At 41.4% G+C, this 16,007-nt stretch overlaps 2 protein-coding genes across 6 annotated transcripts in view; one reads left to right on the top strand and one right to left on the bottom strand.

Moving 5' to 3' along the window:
• sobpa (sine oculis binding protein homolog (Drosophila) a) overlaps nucleotides 1-9,294 on the bottom strand; it is a 62,634-nt gene extending 53,340 nt beyond the window's left edge. For all 4 annotated transcript variants that reach the window (XM_085143602.1, XM_085143598.1, XM_085143600.1 and 1 more), the window contains exons 1-2: nucleotides 9,177-9,294; nucleotides 3,610-3,922 (exon numbers count right to left, since the gene is read on the bottom strand). In XM_085143602.1, the coding sequence (XP_084999728.1) occupies nucleotides 3,610-3,705 (96 nt within the window). In that variant the 5' untranslated portion in view covers nucleotides 3,706-3,922; nucleotides 9,177-9,294. The remainder of the gene's footprint in view (nucleotides 1-3,609; nucleotides 3,923-9,176) is intronic.
• Nucleotides 8,913-16,007, top strand: part of pdss2 (prenyl (decaprenyl) diphosphate synthase, subunit 2) — a 35,889-nt gene continuing 28,794 nt past the window's right edge. Inside the window, exon 1 of one of the 2 annotated variants that reach the window (XR_014871216.1) lies at nucleotides 8,913-9,417. Coding sequence is in view for 1 of the 2 variants with exons in the window: in XM_085143609.1 (XP_084999735.1) it covers nucleotides 9,167-9,417 (251 nt within the window). In the remaining variant the exon portion in view is untranslated. The remainder of the gene's footprint in view (nucleotides 9,418-16,007) is intronic. The other variant, XM_085143609.1, reaches the window with a different exon arrangement.

Genomic DNA, 16,007 nt, shown 5'->3' with positions numbered 1-16,007 from the left:
ATGATGTTTAAGTGTATTTATCTATACCAGAGGTGAGCAATTCATTTTCCAAAGGCCACCAATAAGCTGAACTTAGTTCTGCTCAATATTAAATTTAGTTCTCTAGAAGCCTACTGGTGTGGCCTATTGTTTCTCATGTGGCCCCTTGGGAAAATTAATTGCCTACCCCAGATCGATACAGTCAATAATTGGAAACCATCTGCAGTAAAATACCCTTTTCACAGGGACTCTTACAAGCTTTCACTTAAATCTGCAGGATAATTAGCAGCTTATTGATGACCTAATCCTGATACTTTCGCCTCACAAGCTGACACTTCTCCGTCGCAACTTCAGCAGCTGACCCTGCTTCTGTCTGTCTTCCCCCTTGTTTCCCCTCCAGTAAGACCCAAACATGGCCAGTAGGGCTTGTGGTAATGATGATGGTGGAAACTGGATACCTTGCGGGTGGAAACCAGAGCAGGACACAATACACCATGATAAAATTCCTGAATCCACGCGCCAAGTTTCCTCTTTGCCTCCTCCTCCTTCCTCTCCACTTTTCCACTCCCATGCTCCCTCTCTCCTCCTCTGCCTCTCCCTCTCCTCTGCTTTCATTTCCCTTTACTTTCCTTGATATGTGATACAGCGGAGACGCTCAGGTTACAGTTTTTACAGCTCAGCCAGCCCAGTGCTGTATACATTCCTTTCTCCCCTGTTTCTTACCCCTCTCTCCAGCGTTTCATATCCCCTCCAAGCCCACTCCTCCTTCTCCTAGATTACTCACCGAGGCTTATTTTACCATGGCGCACATTAAGCAGCCAGATGAAGGAAACACTGTCAGACTGTTTAGTTTTTCAGAGGAGTATGATCCCTCAAAAGGGCACATTGTGTGCCTCACTCTCTCCCTCTGTGTTTTCCTCCAGCTTTGGTTTGTATTATTGAAGATGAGAGAATCTTAAGAGGAGACGAGAACAAATCAGGTCTGTTTTTGTTCTGAACAGAAGAACCTAAAAGTTTTCTGCAGAAAATCAATACTTTTAAACTCAGGACTTGGTGTTCTGAAGGAGGCAACCATCATGCAACTCTGCAGCATAATATTAATTAACTGCAGCTCTGCAGGGAGCATCAGAAAGCTGAATCCAGGTTTTACATGTGCCAAATTACACTTATTAATCATGTTATTTAAAGTGAAGGCTGCATGCAGGTGGAACTTTCTACCACTGGATCAGTGTCTTAAATTAATTGTGTATAGACAACAGCTTGCGTGATGTAATGAGAGTTGAAATCCAAGGTTGTGTAAGGAGCTGCAATCGAACTTGTTTAGCCTTTTAAAGGTGTTTTGACACCTTAACCACATCTGCTACTCCCTTTAGTAGCTTCCCCTGGTATTGATGGAGATATTGGAGTTGTCACGAGGCGGCATCACTTTTCCCTCCACACCATCGGCACAGCTCTACAGTGTATCCGCCGCACTGCCGTACGCATTTATTGTCATATCTTAAAATCCACGAGCTGCTGACAGCTTTATTTGCTCACATATTCGAAATTTTAAAAAAATAAAAGTGATGACAAATTAAGCTGCTGCCATTCAAATGAGATGTTTAACGGGCATGACACCTCTCCAAAACATGCAAGAGATGTCAATTCTACTGAATCCTGAATGATGACCCGTGTCACAAAATCTGTCATCTAACAGCAAAACACAGACCTGCAAATAAAACATCATTTCTGACTGATGACTGGCATCATATAATTACTTGGTCAAAGTGATAAATTATCAGATGAGACATTCAGTGTGATTTTTTTTTTAAATTTGTGTCTTTTGCGAATAGATTTTTAGCCTGATAGCTGACGTCTGAAATAATGACAGAACTGACAAAAATCAAACCTAGACTTGCGCTACAGAATTTGACAGGAAGACACCTCCTTCTGCCTAAAAGGCAGCTGGGAAACATTGGGCACATTTTAAAAGCTCCTCTGAGAACACCTTTAGTATTAGAACTAGGGAAATTTCTCCATGGAGAAAACCCTGCCTGACACACACCCCACCCACCCGCCCCCGCCACCACAACCCTGCATCCCTCCCTTCTGCCATCAGGATCAGACAGAGAGAAAGAAAGAGAGAGAGAGAGAAAGAGAGAGCGAGAAAGATGGGTTAACTTTATTCTTCCTGAGAAAATGTGTCTCATTTCATCACGAAAAAATGTGCATTCAATTAAAATTCTGTTACAGCGTGGACTCTCCTTCCTCTAGGCTTACAATGAATTTTATCTGACAAACAAGGACTCTGAGAATTAAAAGTGAAGGCATGCATCTGTTCAAGCAAATGTTGACAATAACAGTAGATTGCACTGGTTTGAAATTGTGCAAAATTATTACAGTTTACTGCTCCATTCTTATGCATCTTTGACAGCTGCTTTGTTATCAGCAAAGTGCACATTACCCTCTTTGTACAGTTAAAAATAATAATAAATAAATAAGTGAAGCAGTGACACGTGAACGCGGCGGGTATTTTGGAGGGGTCTACATACAAAAAAGCTCTTTTTTATTTATTTATTTTTATTCCAGGGTTGTTTCAGGACTCGCTCAAAGCCAGCACCCTCGCATCTCCTCTGACAACCTAAGAAAAAAATTACAATTGCCGCAGTTATTCTCGGTGTGATCACCTGCACATTCAGCCCATAACAGTGAAAACACCGGGTGTTTCTGCGTCTCCGGCCAGATGTGTACAAACAATGAGGAGATGTAGACAAAGCGGACACGCAGCCTGCCTCTGTCACACACACAGACGCCACGAGCACTTTCTTTTTTTTTTCTTTTTTTCTTTTTTTTTTGCTCCATAATGAACCACACGGAGCTCGCGGCTCAAATATCACAATGTGTACCGAGCGAAGAAAAAAATAGCAAACACAGGAATAGAAACAACGTGTGTTTGAATGTCGACGGGGGAGAATCGTGCAGGTCGATCCCGGGAGACAATGTGCTCTTGTCGGGTGCGTAAAGCTCACAGACGCACATCTGGATCACACGCCTCTGGGCAGCTGGTCAACACACTAGCAAAAGCACACACACAAACGCGGGCATACAAAAACATCTCCAGTCAGAGACAAACCCACAAAAGCATCGCGGGGAAACCAGTGTTCCCCCATTGATTTACACTAATTATGCACATTGGCCGCTCTCCCCTGCGCTGTAGTGTAGCAGTATTAATAGTAATAGTAGAAGCTCTGTTGACGCCTTCACTGACGCACTGGATTTTCCATTAACTCTGGGTGAGCCATGAAAGGCAGGGCACACAAACGGATAGATTATGCCATGAATTGAAGCGACAGTATTCCTCCACTGACTCAAAACTTAATAGTAGAGGAGTAGCTGTGAATGGGTGCCGCATCCATTGTGCAAGGCGGTATTGGCAGGCTGCGCTTAGAGCCTGGCGTTCAGCGTGGATGTGACAATAGAACTTGGATAAATCAAAACATCATAAATTAAAGTTTCACTATCACGCAGCCAATTGCACTTCAGTGCATCGTATTTTCTTTCACTGCCTGGCTAGTGCTTCAACACACATGCACGCTCCTCACAGCCACTCCACGCGTAATCACATGCAGCTGGGCACAGATCCCCCTTTACCTTCATCTCTTCATTTATTTCCCTTTTCACTGGGTGAGCTGGTTTTCGGCTTCTTTTATTTTCCGGAGGTCTGCCCTCTTTTTCCATCTCTGCCATGTTTTCTCTGTGATACTTCTGTCAATATTTGCGGTGAGGAGGGGAGAGGAGGGGTTGAGAGAGGCAGCTGTTTACAGTCGCCAGACGGCGGGTGTCTTGCAGCTTTTCAGCGGCCCGTGTGACGCTGGTGATGCCGCCGAGGGCTTGCGGTGCCCGGCTAAGTCAGCCATCTTCTGCCCGTATCCTCCACGGTCCGTGCGCCAGTGGTGAGCCGCCTCTGTGAGTCAAAGGAGAGGTTGAGTGAGGGGAAAAAACGAGACAGGGGGAGGGGCGTCCGCTGAAACATTATATGACGCGTTGATGATCAGAGGTAGGCTATTTCTTCTCGCTTTCCCATGGAGTGCAATCAGAGCAGTCACATCCACTTAGCGGTGCTCCCTCATGGTGACAGTCTGTAACCAGCAAACAGGTGCCCCCACACAGTCCTCCAGCCTTTTCAGGGGAGCCTGCTGTTGGTCATAGCAACATTTAATCATGCTGTTAGTTCCCAACCCTTCTCCTTCAGTCATTTAACACCACAAAATCAAAGTTTCAGTGCGTAGGAAGAACTGAGCAAGTACAGTGGGTGGAGAGCTCTGTGGCGCTTCAGCAGGTCGGCCAGTGCTGCAGGGGTTCAGTGAAACTATGTCTTTTTGATTTTCCCTGCAAAGAGAATTTTAGTGAAAAGTGTGGAGCAGGTGCATAAATAAAGTGTGTGCGTGTGTGCGTGCGTGCGTGTGCAGACAGAAGAGAAGTGCAGCGTGCCTGAAATTAAGTTTCCATCTGGCCCTCACTGTGTTGCTTTTTCTCACTAATTCCTCAACACGCAAAGGACCAACTGGGGCCATGAACTGTGTCATTTCCATTTACTTTTATTTATATAGCAACAGTTCACAACAGTGGCCATCTGAAGAGGCCTTATAATGTGACTCTATAATATTAAGATCTCCCTTCCTCTTTAACAGAACCAAGCTCGCAAAGGAGGAAGTCACATGCCACGACTGGTTGGGGTGTGAGGAGAAAGAGAGAGGCCACAAACAACAAACAGGACAAAACACAAACTTAGGGAGAAAGAAAAGATGGGGAGAGCTCAAGAAATCTTCAGTGCATCATGGGAAGTATGCCAGCAACTTGAGCCCTAAGCAGCATAAATTAGAGCTGGTTCAGGGTAAACAAATCCAATCCTAATTAAGCTTTATCAAAAAGGAAAGACTGGAGCCTAATCTTAAAAGAAGAAAGAGTGTCTGTCTCCTGAACCCAAACTGTGAGCTGGTGCCAGATTAGAGGGGCATGGTAGCTGAAGAAGTGTTCAATGCTCATTGCATGGGGATTTATGGGGATTTCTTAAAATATATCTTTGATATCCTTGAATTGGCTCATTAACTGACAGCTGGGATATGTTCCAGAATAGATAGATGCATGGATATAGCAAAGCAAAGCAGCAGTTATCTCCAGGTAAATCCCCCCCCCACCCCCCCTCTGGTCTACAAGCAGAGCTTGGCGATAGTGGTGGTACATAGTAGCCAGAAGCCAACTCGGGGAGGTGTGGAAATGTGCTGCAACTCAAAGACAAGAAGAGCACAGAGTTTTACTTAGTTTGAGGTTTATTCTGATTACACCTGTTTGCAGAGACTTGAAAGATTCATGAGAGTGATACTACAGAAGTCCCACAGGACATTTCTCTTTCCAATACAACTGTGAGCACGAGTCCAACAGTTTAAATGTAAATCAATTCCAGAGCTGATCTATACAATGTGGTTTCCACTATACTGATCAATCCTGTTTACTGCAGTTGTTCCATTACCGTCCAATATTCTACAGTAAAAAAAAAATCTGTCCTAATAAATCTTGGTAGGTCATATTGATTGAGTCTGATTGTTCCGGAGGAAAACATGTATCAGCTCAGTATACACATTATCGCATATACTGTGCATTCATGCCGGTACATGCTGGTCTTGCAAAGCTCTTTAAACAAGACAATGTGACTGAATGTTTATAAATTGTGTTTTTTCCTCATGTCTAAAATGCATCATTTTCTTTGTGTCATACAAAACTGATCCAGCTACCCTTTACTCTGTGATATTTCTTTGAATTCAAGGCCGTGAGGTTCATGCATCCCTCTGCCTTAAAGTGGAATTACAATAAGGGAAGCTGCTGAGAGTGCTGCTGCTGCTGCTGAGGCTGCTCGTGGCATAGTGACACCCATTTGAGCCGGAAAATCAGCAGGAACAGGAGCTGTGAACCGTGATGTGGGGTCAGGGTGAGATGACTTGTGTGTTACAGTGCATGCTCTTGCCTTGCCTTGCAAAGTGGCAGCTCAGCTACATGACAGGAGCCCTTTCTTTAATGTGCTCCCCCAGGTTTACAGCAGTCTGGTTTAGTGTAATTTAAATCTAACACTTTGAAAAAGGGCTACAGTCGAAGTGAATTTTTGATCTTACATGTAAGACCACGTGGTCTTTTGATCTTACATGTCCACACCTGTGTACACCCTAAAGCAAATTACTGGACTTACTGGGTACATATGTATAATTTTAAGGTCTTTCAACATCTGGTCTGTGTTTGGCCCAATGTAAACCAAAATTCTGTAAAACCTCTAGTCATGGATTTTAAAATTATACCTTTATTTAAGATGCATAAATACATTTAATAAACTGACAAGTTTAATTCTTTATCAGTCTGAACCATCCACTCATGTCTGAGCTCACTGACTTACTGACTTCATGGTGTCTTAGATTCAGCTTTTTAAATCATATTCTATTAGTTCATTTAGACTTTTATTTATTGAACTCTTTTTTGTTTTATTTAACTTTTTTCTGTTTAATTGTGCTACTTCTATTTTGACTTATTTAGCTTTTTTGTCTTGTTACATTGTATTTTATTTTATTGAGCTATTCTACTTTATTTGAACAGTTTTAAATAGTTTTTGGTTACATTTCCAGCCGATGAAACACGAGAATATCCCAACTTTTGGATAGATAAAGTATCTTATCTAGATTTTTCAAGGTCCTTTAAAGTCCTGTCTAGGGTAAAAGAGAAATACCTTAAAGGGTACAGCCCAAAAGCATCTCTAAAGATACAATAATGTACTTTATTTTCTCAGAGTGTGCAATCTTACATGAATCAGTAGAATTCTGGTACAAATTTGCTAAAACTAAATTTGATCCTAACCTTCTTTGCTCAAAATCACCAAAAGGAATACATGGCTCAGTTACAAAGTGCAGTTTTCCTACTGCCTAAACACAAGAACGTTGTATCTGTGTGTGTTTTGTAAGTGGCTACAGTAAAAGAGGATGCAGCTCCGTGTTGTGTAAGCTGTCCTTGACAGACTTCTCTGCAGTCCTGTTATAAGCAGATGGAGGAGGATTCAATGAAAGCTTTGTTAAACCACTGTGGCTGTGAGGGCATTACCTTATCACACTGTGGAACGGTTATATAGTCACAAAGATTGGGTTACATGAACTGCAACATGAGGACGCTCACTTTTCATTATTACAGTTTGAAATCAGTTGATATTTTCAAGGGGTTTTCCTTAGCTGAAGTACGTGACATGACATTTAAATTCATGGTTTTCTTATCTGACATTTGCCTGAATACAAACACATAATAAGTTAGGGAAAACCTAAACCACAATTTAACCAAAAGTAAGTGCATAGTGGCCTAAAATCTCAGGCAGTATGTCTTTAATTTGCTGTAATCTGACTGATCTTTGCTCACTTCTAGATAACACATGTTAATGATAACTTAACATTTTGTCAGTTTACAGTTTTGCTTGTTTTAAAATAATTGTTTCTATATATTAGTATATTATCTTACATTGTTTCAGGCTCAACTAATTAAGTAATTTGAGATAAACAGGAATGGTTGCACTAGCTTGATTTCCTCCAAATAGAAAATCCATCTGTTTGATGTAATCTGGGGAGATCACCACGTGGTCTTTGATATGTTCATCGAGCCATTAATGAGCATGTTTTGCAGCCCTGCTCTGGGAAGCGGTTGCTGTTGAGGAGTGCTGTTGTCATAGATGTGTGTGGAGGCTTTTAAACAGCCCACAAAATATTGAGCTATCATTGTGGAGAGTGACGATAGATGTTTCATTTAGGTGTTAAAGTTTAGTTTTTATTAAATAGAAAATACTTTTTTTCCCCTTATTTGGTCAGTATTTATATTTTACTCCATTCTGCTTCAGTGTCTTCATTCAGACTTGTGGAAAGAAACTAAATAACATATTCATTTACGTCGGTCAGTTTCACTGGTGCCAGCATACATTCCAGTTTGATTCCTACCAACACTCTGAAGGTCTGTATTTACTGGTTTGCTCACCTGCTTTTCTGATCCTGGATTATAAAACATTTTTCTCTTAAAAAACAGACGGCTGCTGACAGCAGTGCAATTTCTAACAAGTGAGCAAAAAAAGATTAGCTTATTAATTACACTATAACAACAACAATAACAATAATAATAATATAAAATAATAATAATAAAATAAAAAATATATAATAATAATAATGATAATGATAATAATAGCTCACCTCTGTATGCTTATATAAAATAAAAGTATTAAATTTAGGAGGAAAAACCATGACAAACTTACCATAAAAAATAGCACATTTGAGAGACAAAAGTGTTAAATGAAAATAATCTCAACACATGTATAGTAAAAACTAAAAAAATTATTTAGTCAATGAACAATATGGATTTTTTTCCACAACTGACTTTTGGTGTTTTCATTATTTATTTATTTATTTGCTGCCCATAAGCCAATTCCAGGTGAGCATCTCAAAATTCTGACTCACTGGGTCTAAATTTTGAGTTACATTTCTATAAATTTGAACTTACTCAAAAGGAAGTTGAAAATTGAACATACTCCGTAAAAGTAAAACATTACTGACTGGAGTTACCTTTGCCTGGCAGAGGCAGAAGCTTCTATACAGTTCATTTTGTACGGTTAGTTTGGGAAAGAAAATCTCACATATCTACAAATTCAGTGACTCTAATATGGCGCTGTCAGTAATGTTTTACTGTCGTCACATGTAGGGTCTTGCCGCTGAATAAACTGTGTCAAAATAAAAAAATATATAAATTTTATGATATATACTCACCTTGTGATATTTCGAATAAAACACCCCACCCACACTTTTAAAATACCCCCTTTTTTAAAAGGAGTTTGGTTGGGCGTGCTCTCCGGAGCAGGGGCGTGGCGGAATGTGATAACAGCCCTAACTACGTATTTCGACGTAACGTATCACGTGTGTAAAAATGGCGGCTTGCAGTGGCAGGTCGTGGGTAGTGAAATACAGCTGTATATTCTGACTTTGACTTTATGTTTGTTTAGTTTCGAGATTATTTTTACGTATTTTTAAACGCGGTTCGGCTTAATGACATGTGGCAGCATTAGCGGTTGAATGAGCGGTTTAAACTTGCAGTAGCTGCTGCCAGAAGCAGCTGTGGGCTACTTGAGTGTTTTTAAGTAGGAGAGAAGATGTTTTCACCTTGTTGGTCACGACTGTCCTGCGTGGCTTTGTCCAGCCGAGGAGGTCTGAGGACGCTAAGTCTGTTCTCCAGCTCTGGATCTTCAAACTGGAGCAAAGTTGTCTCCGATGCAGAGAAGATCGTGGGATATCCGACTTCCTTCATGAGCCTCCGCTGCCTCCTCAGTGACGAGCTCAGTAACGTTGCCATGCACCTGAGGAAGTTGGTCGGCACTCAGCACCCTCTCCTCAACACTGCCAGGTAAGCACCGGGGTCACCAGCTCCCCATAAATACAAAGAAACACAAAGATAGCGAGTTTATTATAGATAACTGCAAAAAATAAAAAATAGCATCAAGAAAATGCAGATAGCTAAAATACGTTAAAAACTTGATTTTTAGGGAAACATCGGAATAAAGTGCGTACTTTCAGTTTTAACTTGAGGGGTTTAAAAAGAATTCTGCATTACTACTTTAGGTGTTACAGCCATTTTAGAGCCTCAGATGTATTTAGACGAACTAACATACCTTTAAATTAAAGCATTGTTTATTTTCTTGTCGTATCTTTAGCAGTCAATGACCTGCTGGAGTCTAGAACCCATAGAAATCACCATATACAGCATTTCCTTCCTTTAGATGCTTTACTGCCTGTTTATGGGTCTCGCTGCCCTCCGTTTTGTATTTAATACCTGTACAGGCATGCTCTCTTGGGTTGAGATCAGGTGACTGTCTTGGTCATTGAAGAATAGTCCATTCTTGGGTTGCTTTTGCAGTGTGTGTCGGCTGATTATTGATTTCCCCTGTGGAGCTCTGTCTGCAACATTTGGCTGAATCTGAGCAGAGAGCGTAGCCCTGTACACCTCTGAGGTCATGCTTCTTTTCTGTAAACTCCACCTGTGGTGCTGGCAGGCATACGTGCCCACGTCTACACCATGTTTAACAAATGTGATATGCTTCAGATCTCGGTGCAGGTTCTTTTAGGTGTTCTCTGTTAAGGTCTAAAATGGCTTGCCTGTTCTTGCGTGTAACCGGTGGTTTGCACCTTGCTGTAAATCCTCTGTGTTTTCATTCATGAAGCTGTGCCTTGAATGTAGACTGTGACATGTCCTCCAGAGTGGGTCTGGAAGAGAAGATGTTTTTCTGAACCAAGGAAATTCATCAGTTGTCCTCTTCGACTTTCTTCTGTGGTCTTAGACATTAAATCTAATCCAGAGATTTTATTTTATTTCATTAGTTTGCCATGAAATAATGATAGGACAGTCCCAGCCAACTGTAAAACTGCACTTGACCTCGTATATCCTCATATATCCTTTCATTACTCTGTCACCGTCAGGCTAAAGAGCAGCTGACCACAATCAGCAGTTATTGTTTGGGGTCAAGCAACAGCCGATGCGTTGAGAGCGGAGTTTTATTATGTGTATTTGGAAAAGTGCATACACATAAATTTCAGTGCTTCATTCTTTACATTTTGATGCGGGGTGCAGGGAGGACTCACTTTAGTCTGTGGTCAGGTGTTTGAAAGTGTCCATAGTTTGATGTGAATACTATAATATCATAAGTAAAGCCAGCTATTAGCCTGTTAATTTCCCAGCTTTGACTGCAAGACTGGGAGATGCGAGGAAACATATGAATTGATACTAACTGCATTACTCTGATTGCTGTTCTGTCTTACAATAACATGTATTAGCTACACGTGGCATGATAGCAACTGTAGGCTCTTCTGTTAAGACGTTTGGCACTAGCCTTGACTCTGAAGTGTGGAGCTCTCTGCAGGAAGAAACAAATTAACCCTCATAACAATTCAGCAGAAAATTTGCTGTATGTGAAGAGAATGGGGCCACTGGCTGAGATTTAATAACGATTAAGTTCTTGTACAAAAGTGTTTTTGGGCTGAATTTGGTTCATGTAGTTGCAAGAAAAAATTTGGAATGAGCAGGATTTCTTTGATGACTTAAGGTGCAACACTACAATTAAACATGTTAAAGATACAAACTAATAGAAATCACCCCGAAACTTCCCTGGTTGATTACCTAAATAGAGGAAATATATCTTTGTATTACAAATTTACTAAAATTGTAAGGGCAGCTATTGCACTGACATAATTTTGATAATTTTGTAGAATATAAATCAGGTGCAAAAGTTGTTTTTCCAGTTTTTTAACGTGTTTAATTCAAAGATTTTTACAGATGTATCACCGCATGAATCAGAAATGCCCGAAAAATGTCAATTACTACAAGGTTTTTAGGTATAACATCGCTTATAAATAAAGCTCAGGGTGATTTTTATATACAAACACCTCCATAAAAACTTTTACGAGTATAGACAGGAAGAAATAAGTTTGTGTTGAGTCTGTACCTCTTCAACCACTCCAAGTCTCTCACCCAGTTCTGTTGTCCAAGTTCAAATCAGTTTCTTCCCCAGATCTTTTGGATATATTCTCACACTATTGTCAATCAATCCCTTTCATCTGGCTGTATTCCAGAATACTTTAAAACATCCAGGGAAACAATAATTCGAGGCCAATTTCCAAACTCTTGTTTATTTCCAAAATCCTTGGCCAAAGCTGTTGCTCATCAGCTCCAGATTGTTGAAGGAAACAGTATCTTTGCTCAATTTCAGTCTGGTTACAGACAGAACTACAGCACTGAAACCCTGCTTGAGCCTGGTTGTGCTGGAGGTTTCTTCCTGTTAAAAGGGAGTTTCTCCTTTCCACTGTTGCTAAAACACTTGCTCTAAGGAGGGTTTGGGGTTTTTTTGCCCATAGGTGTGAATGTGCGAATGGTTGTCTGTCTCTGTGTGGTGGCCCTGCGACAAACTGGCGACCTGTCCAGGGTGTACCCCTCCTCGTGCCCTATGACAGCTGATCTAGGCTCCAGGGCCCCCCATGACCCTGAAAAAGATAAGCGGGAGCGAATGAATGGATGGAAAATTGTTACTGCAGGACAAAAACTTAATCCAAACTGTGAAGCATGGTGGTGGAACCATCCAGGTTAGGGTCAGCTTTGCTACTTGAGGCTGTTGTGCTTTGTAATTACTGAAGGAGGAGAAGAGGAAAGCGGTCCATGACCTGAAGCTTAGGAGAGGTTGTCTAAGTGAGGCAAGAGGATAATAATCCAAAGTTCAAAAGAAACGTGTTTTTAGAGTAAGAGTCAGAGTCCTGTTCTGAAGAGGGCTGTTCAATCAAGACATTTCAGACCCACCGACTCTGTTTTTCCAACCAGTGAATTCAATAAAGACACAAAAATCACAACTGTGTGATTTGCAACTTTATGTGTCTGTCTATAATAAAGATTTATTGTAGATGAACCGCAGACAATATTCTCAGTTCACAGTCCAAAAACTTTTTTTGCAACAGTTTATATGGTACAAAAGCAAGCTCAGAAATATGTTTGTCCTTCATTTACGTCCAGTGAAGGATTTTAGAGGAAGTGACTAAAAATGCTCGGCACTCGTTATTATCCCTGAACTTTATCCGGGGAGTTGCCTGAACTTTGCTTTATCAAAAGAAATCAGGAACAGCACTAAGGAAAGAAAACAAGAAGAGTCCTCGAACTCAATCCTGCCATGCGGACGGGTGTGTTGGAAACAGGAACCCAAGGGTGTAATAACCTATACACCTAAATCTGATATGACAATCCATTTGGGTGTTGTAGCAGCAGGGGGTGGGGAGGCTGTGGGGGGGGGGGGGAGGAGGGGTGTAGCAGACCTCTTGACAGTCTGACTCCTCACTGTCAGCTTGGGTTGGCTGGTTCGTATTTCCCTCTGTGTCTCGGCCATAGACGCGCGGCAGATAAAAATATCCACAATAGCAGACAGGCAGACCCTCGTGGAGTTGGGTTTCGGTTTTTCCTTTCCTTTCATTCTCAAAAACTGCAGCTCAGCTAACTTCACCCCAAAGTGTGGAGTTACAGCGAGAGGCCTGCAGCCCAGAGAGAAGAAACTTTATTTGCTTTAAGGACAGTCCTTGAGAGTTTGACTTCGACTAGAACTCCCTTCTACTGGCTTCTACTCTTTGCGTGTGATCTTCAGCACCCACAGTGGGCATGACTGAAGGGTTATAACATAGTGTACAAAAGAATAGATGAGACAGACGGAGGTCTTTTGAATAGTCCAGAGCAAGACAAGAACTGCTGGAGAGACAAAAACACTCCCAATAGCAAATATGTGAACAAGTAGCTGCTGCCAGTGTTTAACCTTCAAATGTGTTTAAAAAAAAAAGACTTTAATTTGTGTTAAATCAGAAAAAAGAGGCAAGTTTCCATTTTGCATAGGCTGTAGATTTTCGATGGAATAATGTGTAAAACAAGGACTAGTGACTGATCGTTTTGCAGTAGCACTTTCTTTTCTGTTCTGTTTGTTGCAGTTTCATAAGTGCCCACTGGGATAAATTAGGAGAAAGGCTAAGAATAGTGTTAATAAAACTAGCTGATAACTTCACTCTGTCATCCAAATACCATCACTTCAGACTCTAAAAAACCCCAAAATGCTAACGTTGAGTCCAAAATCAACTTTAGCATTTATGCAGGCTTTGTCCATTTTTTATATACAGTCTGTGCTGTTACCACTCTGCATCCAGTTCCAGCACTGCAATTAATTTATTTTCTTCCACTTATCCAATTCAGCATCACAGGGGATCTGGAGCTTGTCTCAGCTATCAAAGTGTACACCATGGACAGGTCACCAGTCTGTCACAGGCCTAACACATAGACACAGGGAACCATTCACACTAACATTCATACCTATAGTTAATTTAGAATTACCAATTGGACTATTTAAATGAATTAAAATGTGCACACGTAAATGCAAAATGACACAGAAAATGAAGATGAGATGGTACACTTAGTTGCTGTGAAATGTGACAAAACCTTGAAATCTGCCTTATTATTTTTATTATTATTATTATTTTTATCCATTAAGTTTGGTTGTGTATAACTTGGCAAGAGAATCCGTTTTTAATTCTTCTCTGCTCTACATTTTCCTGATCATTTTAAACCACTGAGAAGAGAAAATCGACAACTGCCTCTTACCTGGCCCCTTTAGAAACTTATTGTTATTAGTTTTTATACAATAGCTTTAGGATATTTCACTTTCATACTGTGAGTATTTACAAAAGTTCAGACCTAAAAAGTATATAAAGATGGGCCAAAATTGGTGTGAAGAAACAGAAAAAGGATTGGTACTCTTTCTTAAAAAAAATATTGGAGAAAACTTCAAACACTATGGTTTGGTTCAACTTTAAATGGTAATTTCAGCATGTGGTATAGGTGGTCATATTGATTGAAATAATACACACAATAGTTTGAAAATGTCACACTGATCAAACCATTTTATGTCTTAAAATTTTTTTTCTTAATTCTAAATGCAGAAGGACCGTGGATCACAGAGAGTCCAAGAATCAGTGGATCCTTTCAGGGTTATTAAAAGCAGCTACACATTGTGCTTTACAGTGAGGAACTGCCTGCTGTACACCTGACTTTATGGAAATATGAGTCAAATCCTGGAAACCGGTTTAAACTGTTAGTCAATACTCTAAACATATCATCATCTTAATGTATCTGCTGTGCACTGTAGAGGCGGATGCATTGCATAAAATCTGTTAAATCCTGGCAAACTGGGGGGGAAAATGCAGACACGGGATCAATACGACACCACATGTGAGGTCATACATTTGCATGCATTAATCGCTGCCGGTACTGGACGGTGGCTAAAGTTCCCGAATTCCTGGGCTGCAGTAGCAGAGCAGAAGGCGTGGTGACCTGTTCGCAACCCTTTTAAAATGACAGCAGCCCATTTCTCTCTTTCTGCTCCCGCTCTCTTCTACCACATCATCTTTTTGCCCCACCCCCTTTGCACCCTTTGCAGGAGGGCGTTTGTGATTGATTGATGTATGCTGGTGCGGATGGTGACATAAATATTAATCATCTGCCACCCTCAGGCCACAGGCTTCCCTGGACTCCACAGCTTCATAATTTTCGCTCTCTGGTCGCTTTAGCTCAACGGGCCGTGCTGCTGCGTTCATCAGTGCCCCGGTCTCAGCAACTATTTTCCAACTGGGTAGAAATTTAAAGTAGCCATAAATAAATCTTCTGAGCTGCGATGAAAGACAGGCCTGTACAGTGTCATCATAAATTTCTGGAAACTGAGGAGTTTTATGTGATAGGGGTTTTTTTTTTTTGGGGGGGGGGGGGAGCAAAGCTCGGGGGCATTTTTTCCTCCTGGTAGCACAACACTGTGAATCACTCCTCTTTCTTTCTTCTGTCATCTTTTCACGCTTTCCCATTTCTGTCTGGCCTCTATTCCCTCCATCTCCCTCCGTCCCCTCCCTCTCTTCATGCTCCGTCTCTCACATCCACTATCTGTCTAGGGTTCCTCCGCCACCACCGCCACCCCTTCCCCCCCCTCTGTGGCGCAGGGGTGGGTCAGAGAGGGTGGGGGCTCGAGGTTGGTAAGGCCGCTGTCTGGGCTTCGAGCAGAGGGGGGCGTGGCTGCTCGTCTGCCTCGGAGCCCCTAACGAGAGCGTGATTCATGGCACAAGGGGCTCCCATAGGGACAGGATTAGAGGTGCTCTGTCTAACCGCTCCCCAGAGAGACTAAAAAGATATTTAATCTGCCCACCACACAAGCAGCTACCACTGGCCTCTGTGTGTTTGTGTGTGTGTGTGTTCGTGGGTGTGCGTGTGCCTCTGTGAACATCTCAGAAGATTGTTGGTGAAGGGGGTGGGAATACCACAACCACCTCCATCACCCCAACCCTTCAAATCCAAAAGAAAAAAAGTCCTGCAGTAAAAAATTATAATTTTTTTTCTTGTTATTTTCTGTGTTGAGGAATAAAGTTTAGCAGTAACTATAAATT

This window comes from Neolamprologus multifasciatus, chromosome 19, assembly GCF_963576455.1.
Source record: "Neolamprologus multifasciatus chromosome 19, fNeoMul1.2, whole genome shotgun sequence".
In the NCBI taxonomy this organism is placed as follows: Eukaryota; Metazoa; Chordata; class Actinopteri; order Cichliformes; family Cichlidae; genus Neolamprologus; species Neolamprologus multifasciatus.
Note: the sequence above shows the minus strand (reverse complement) of the source record. Positions and strands in the feature narration are given on the sequence as shown.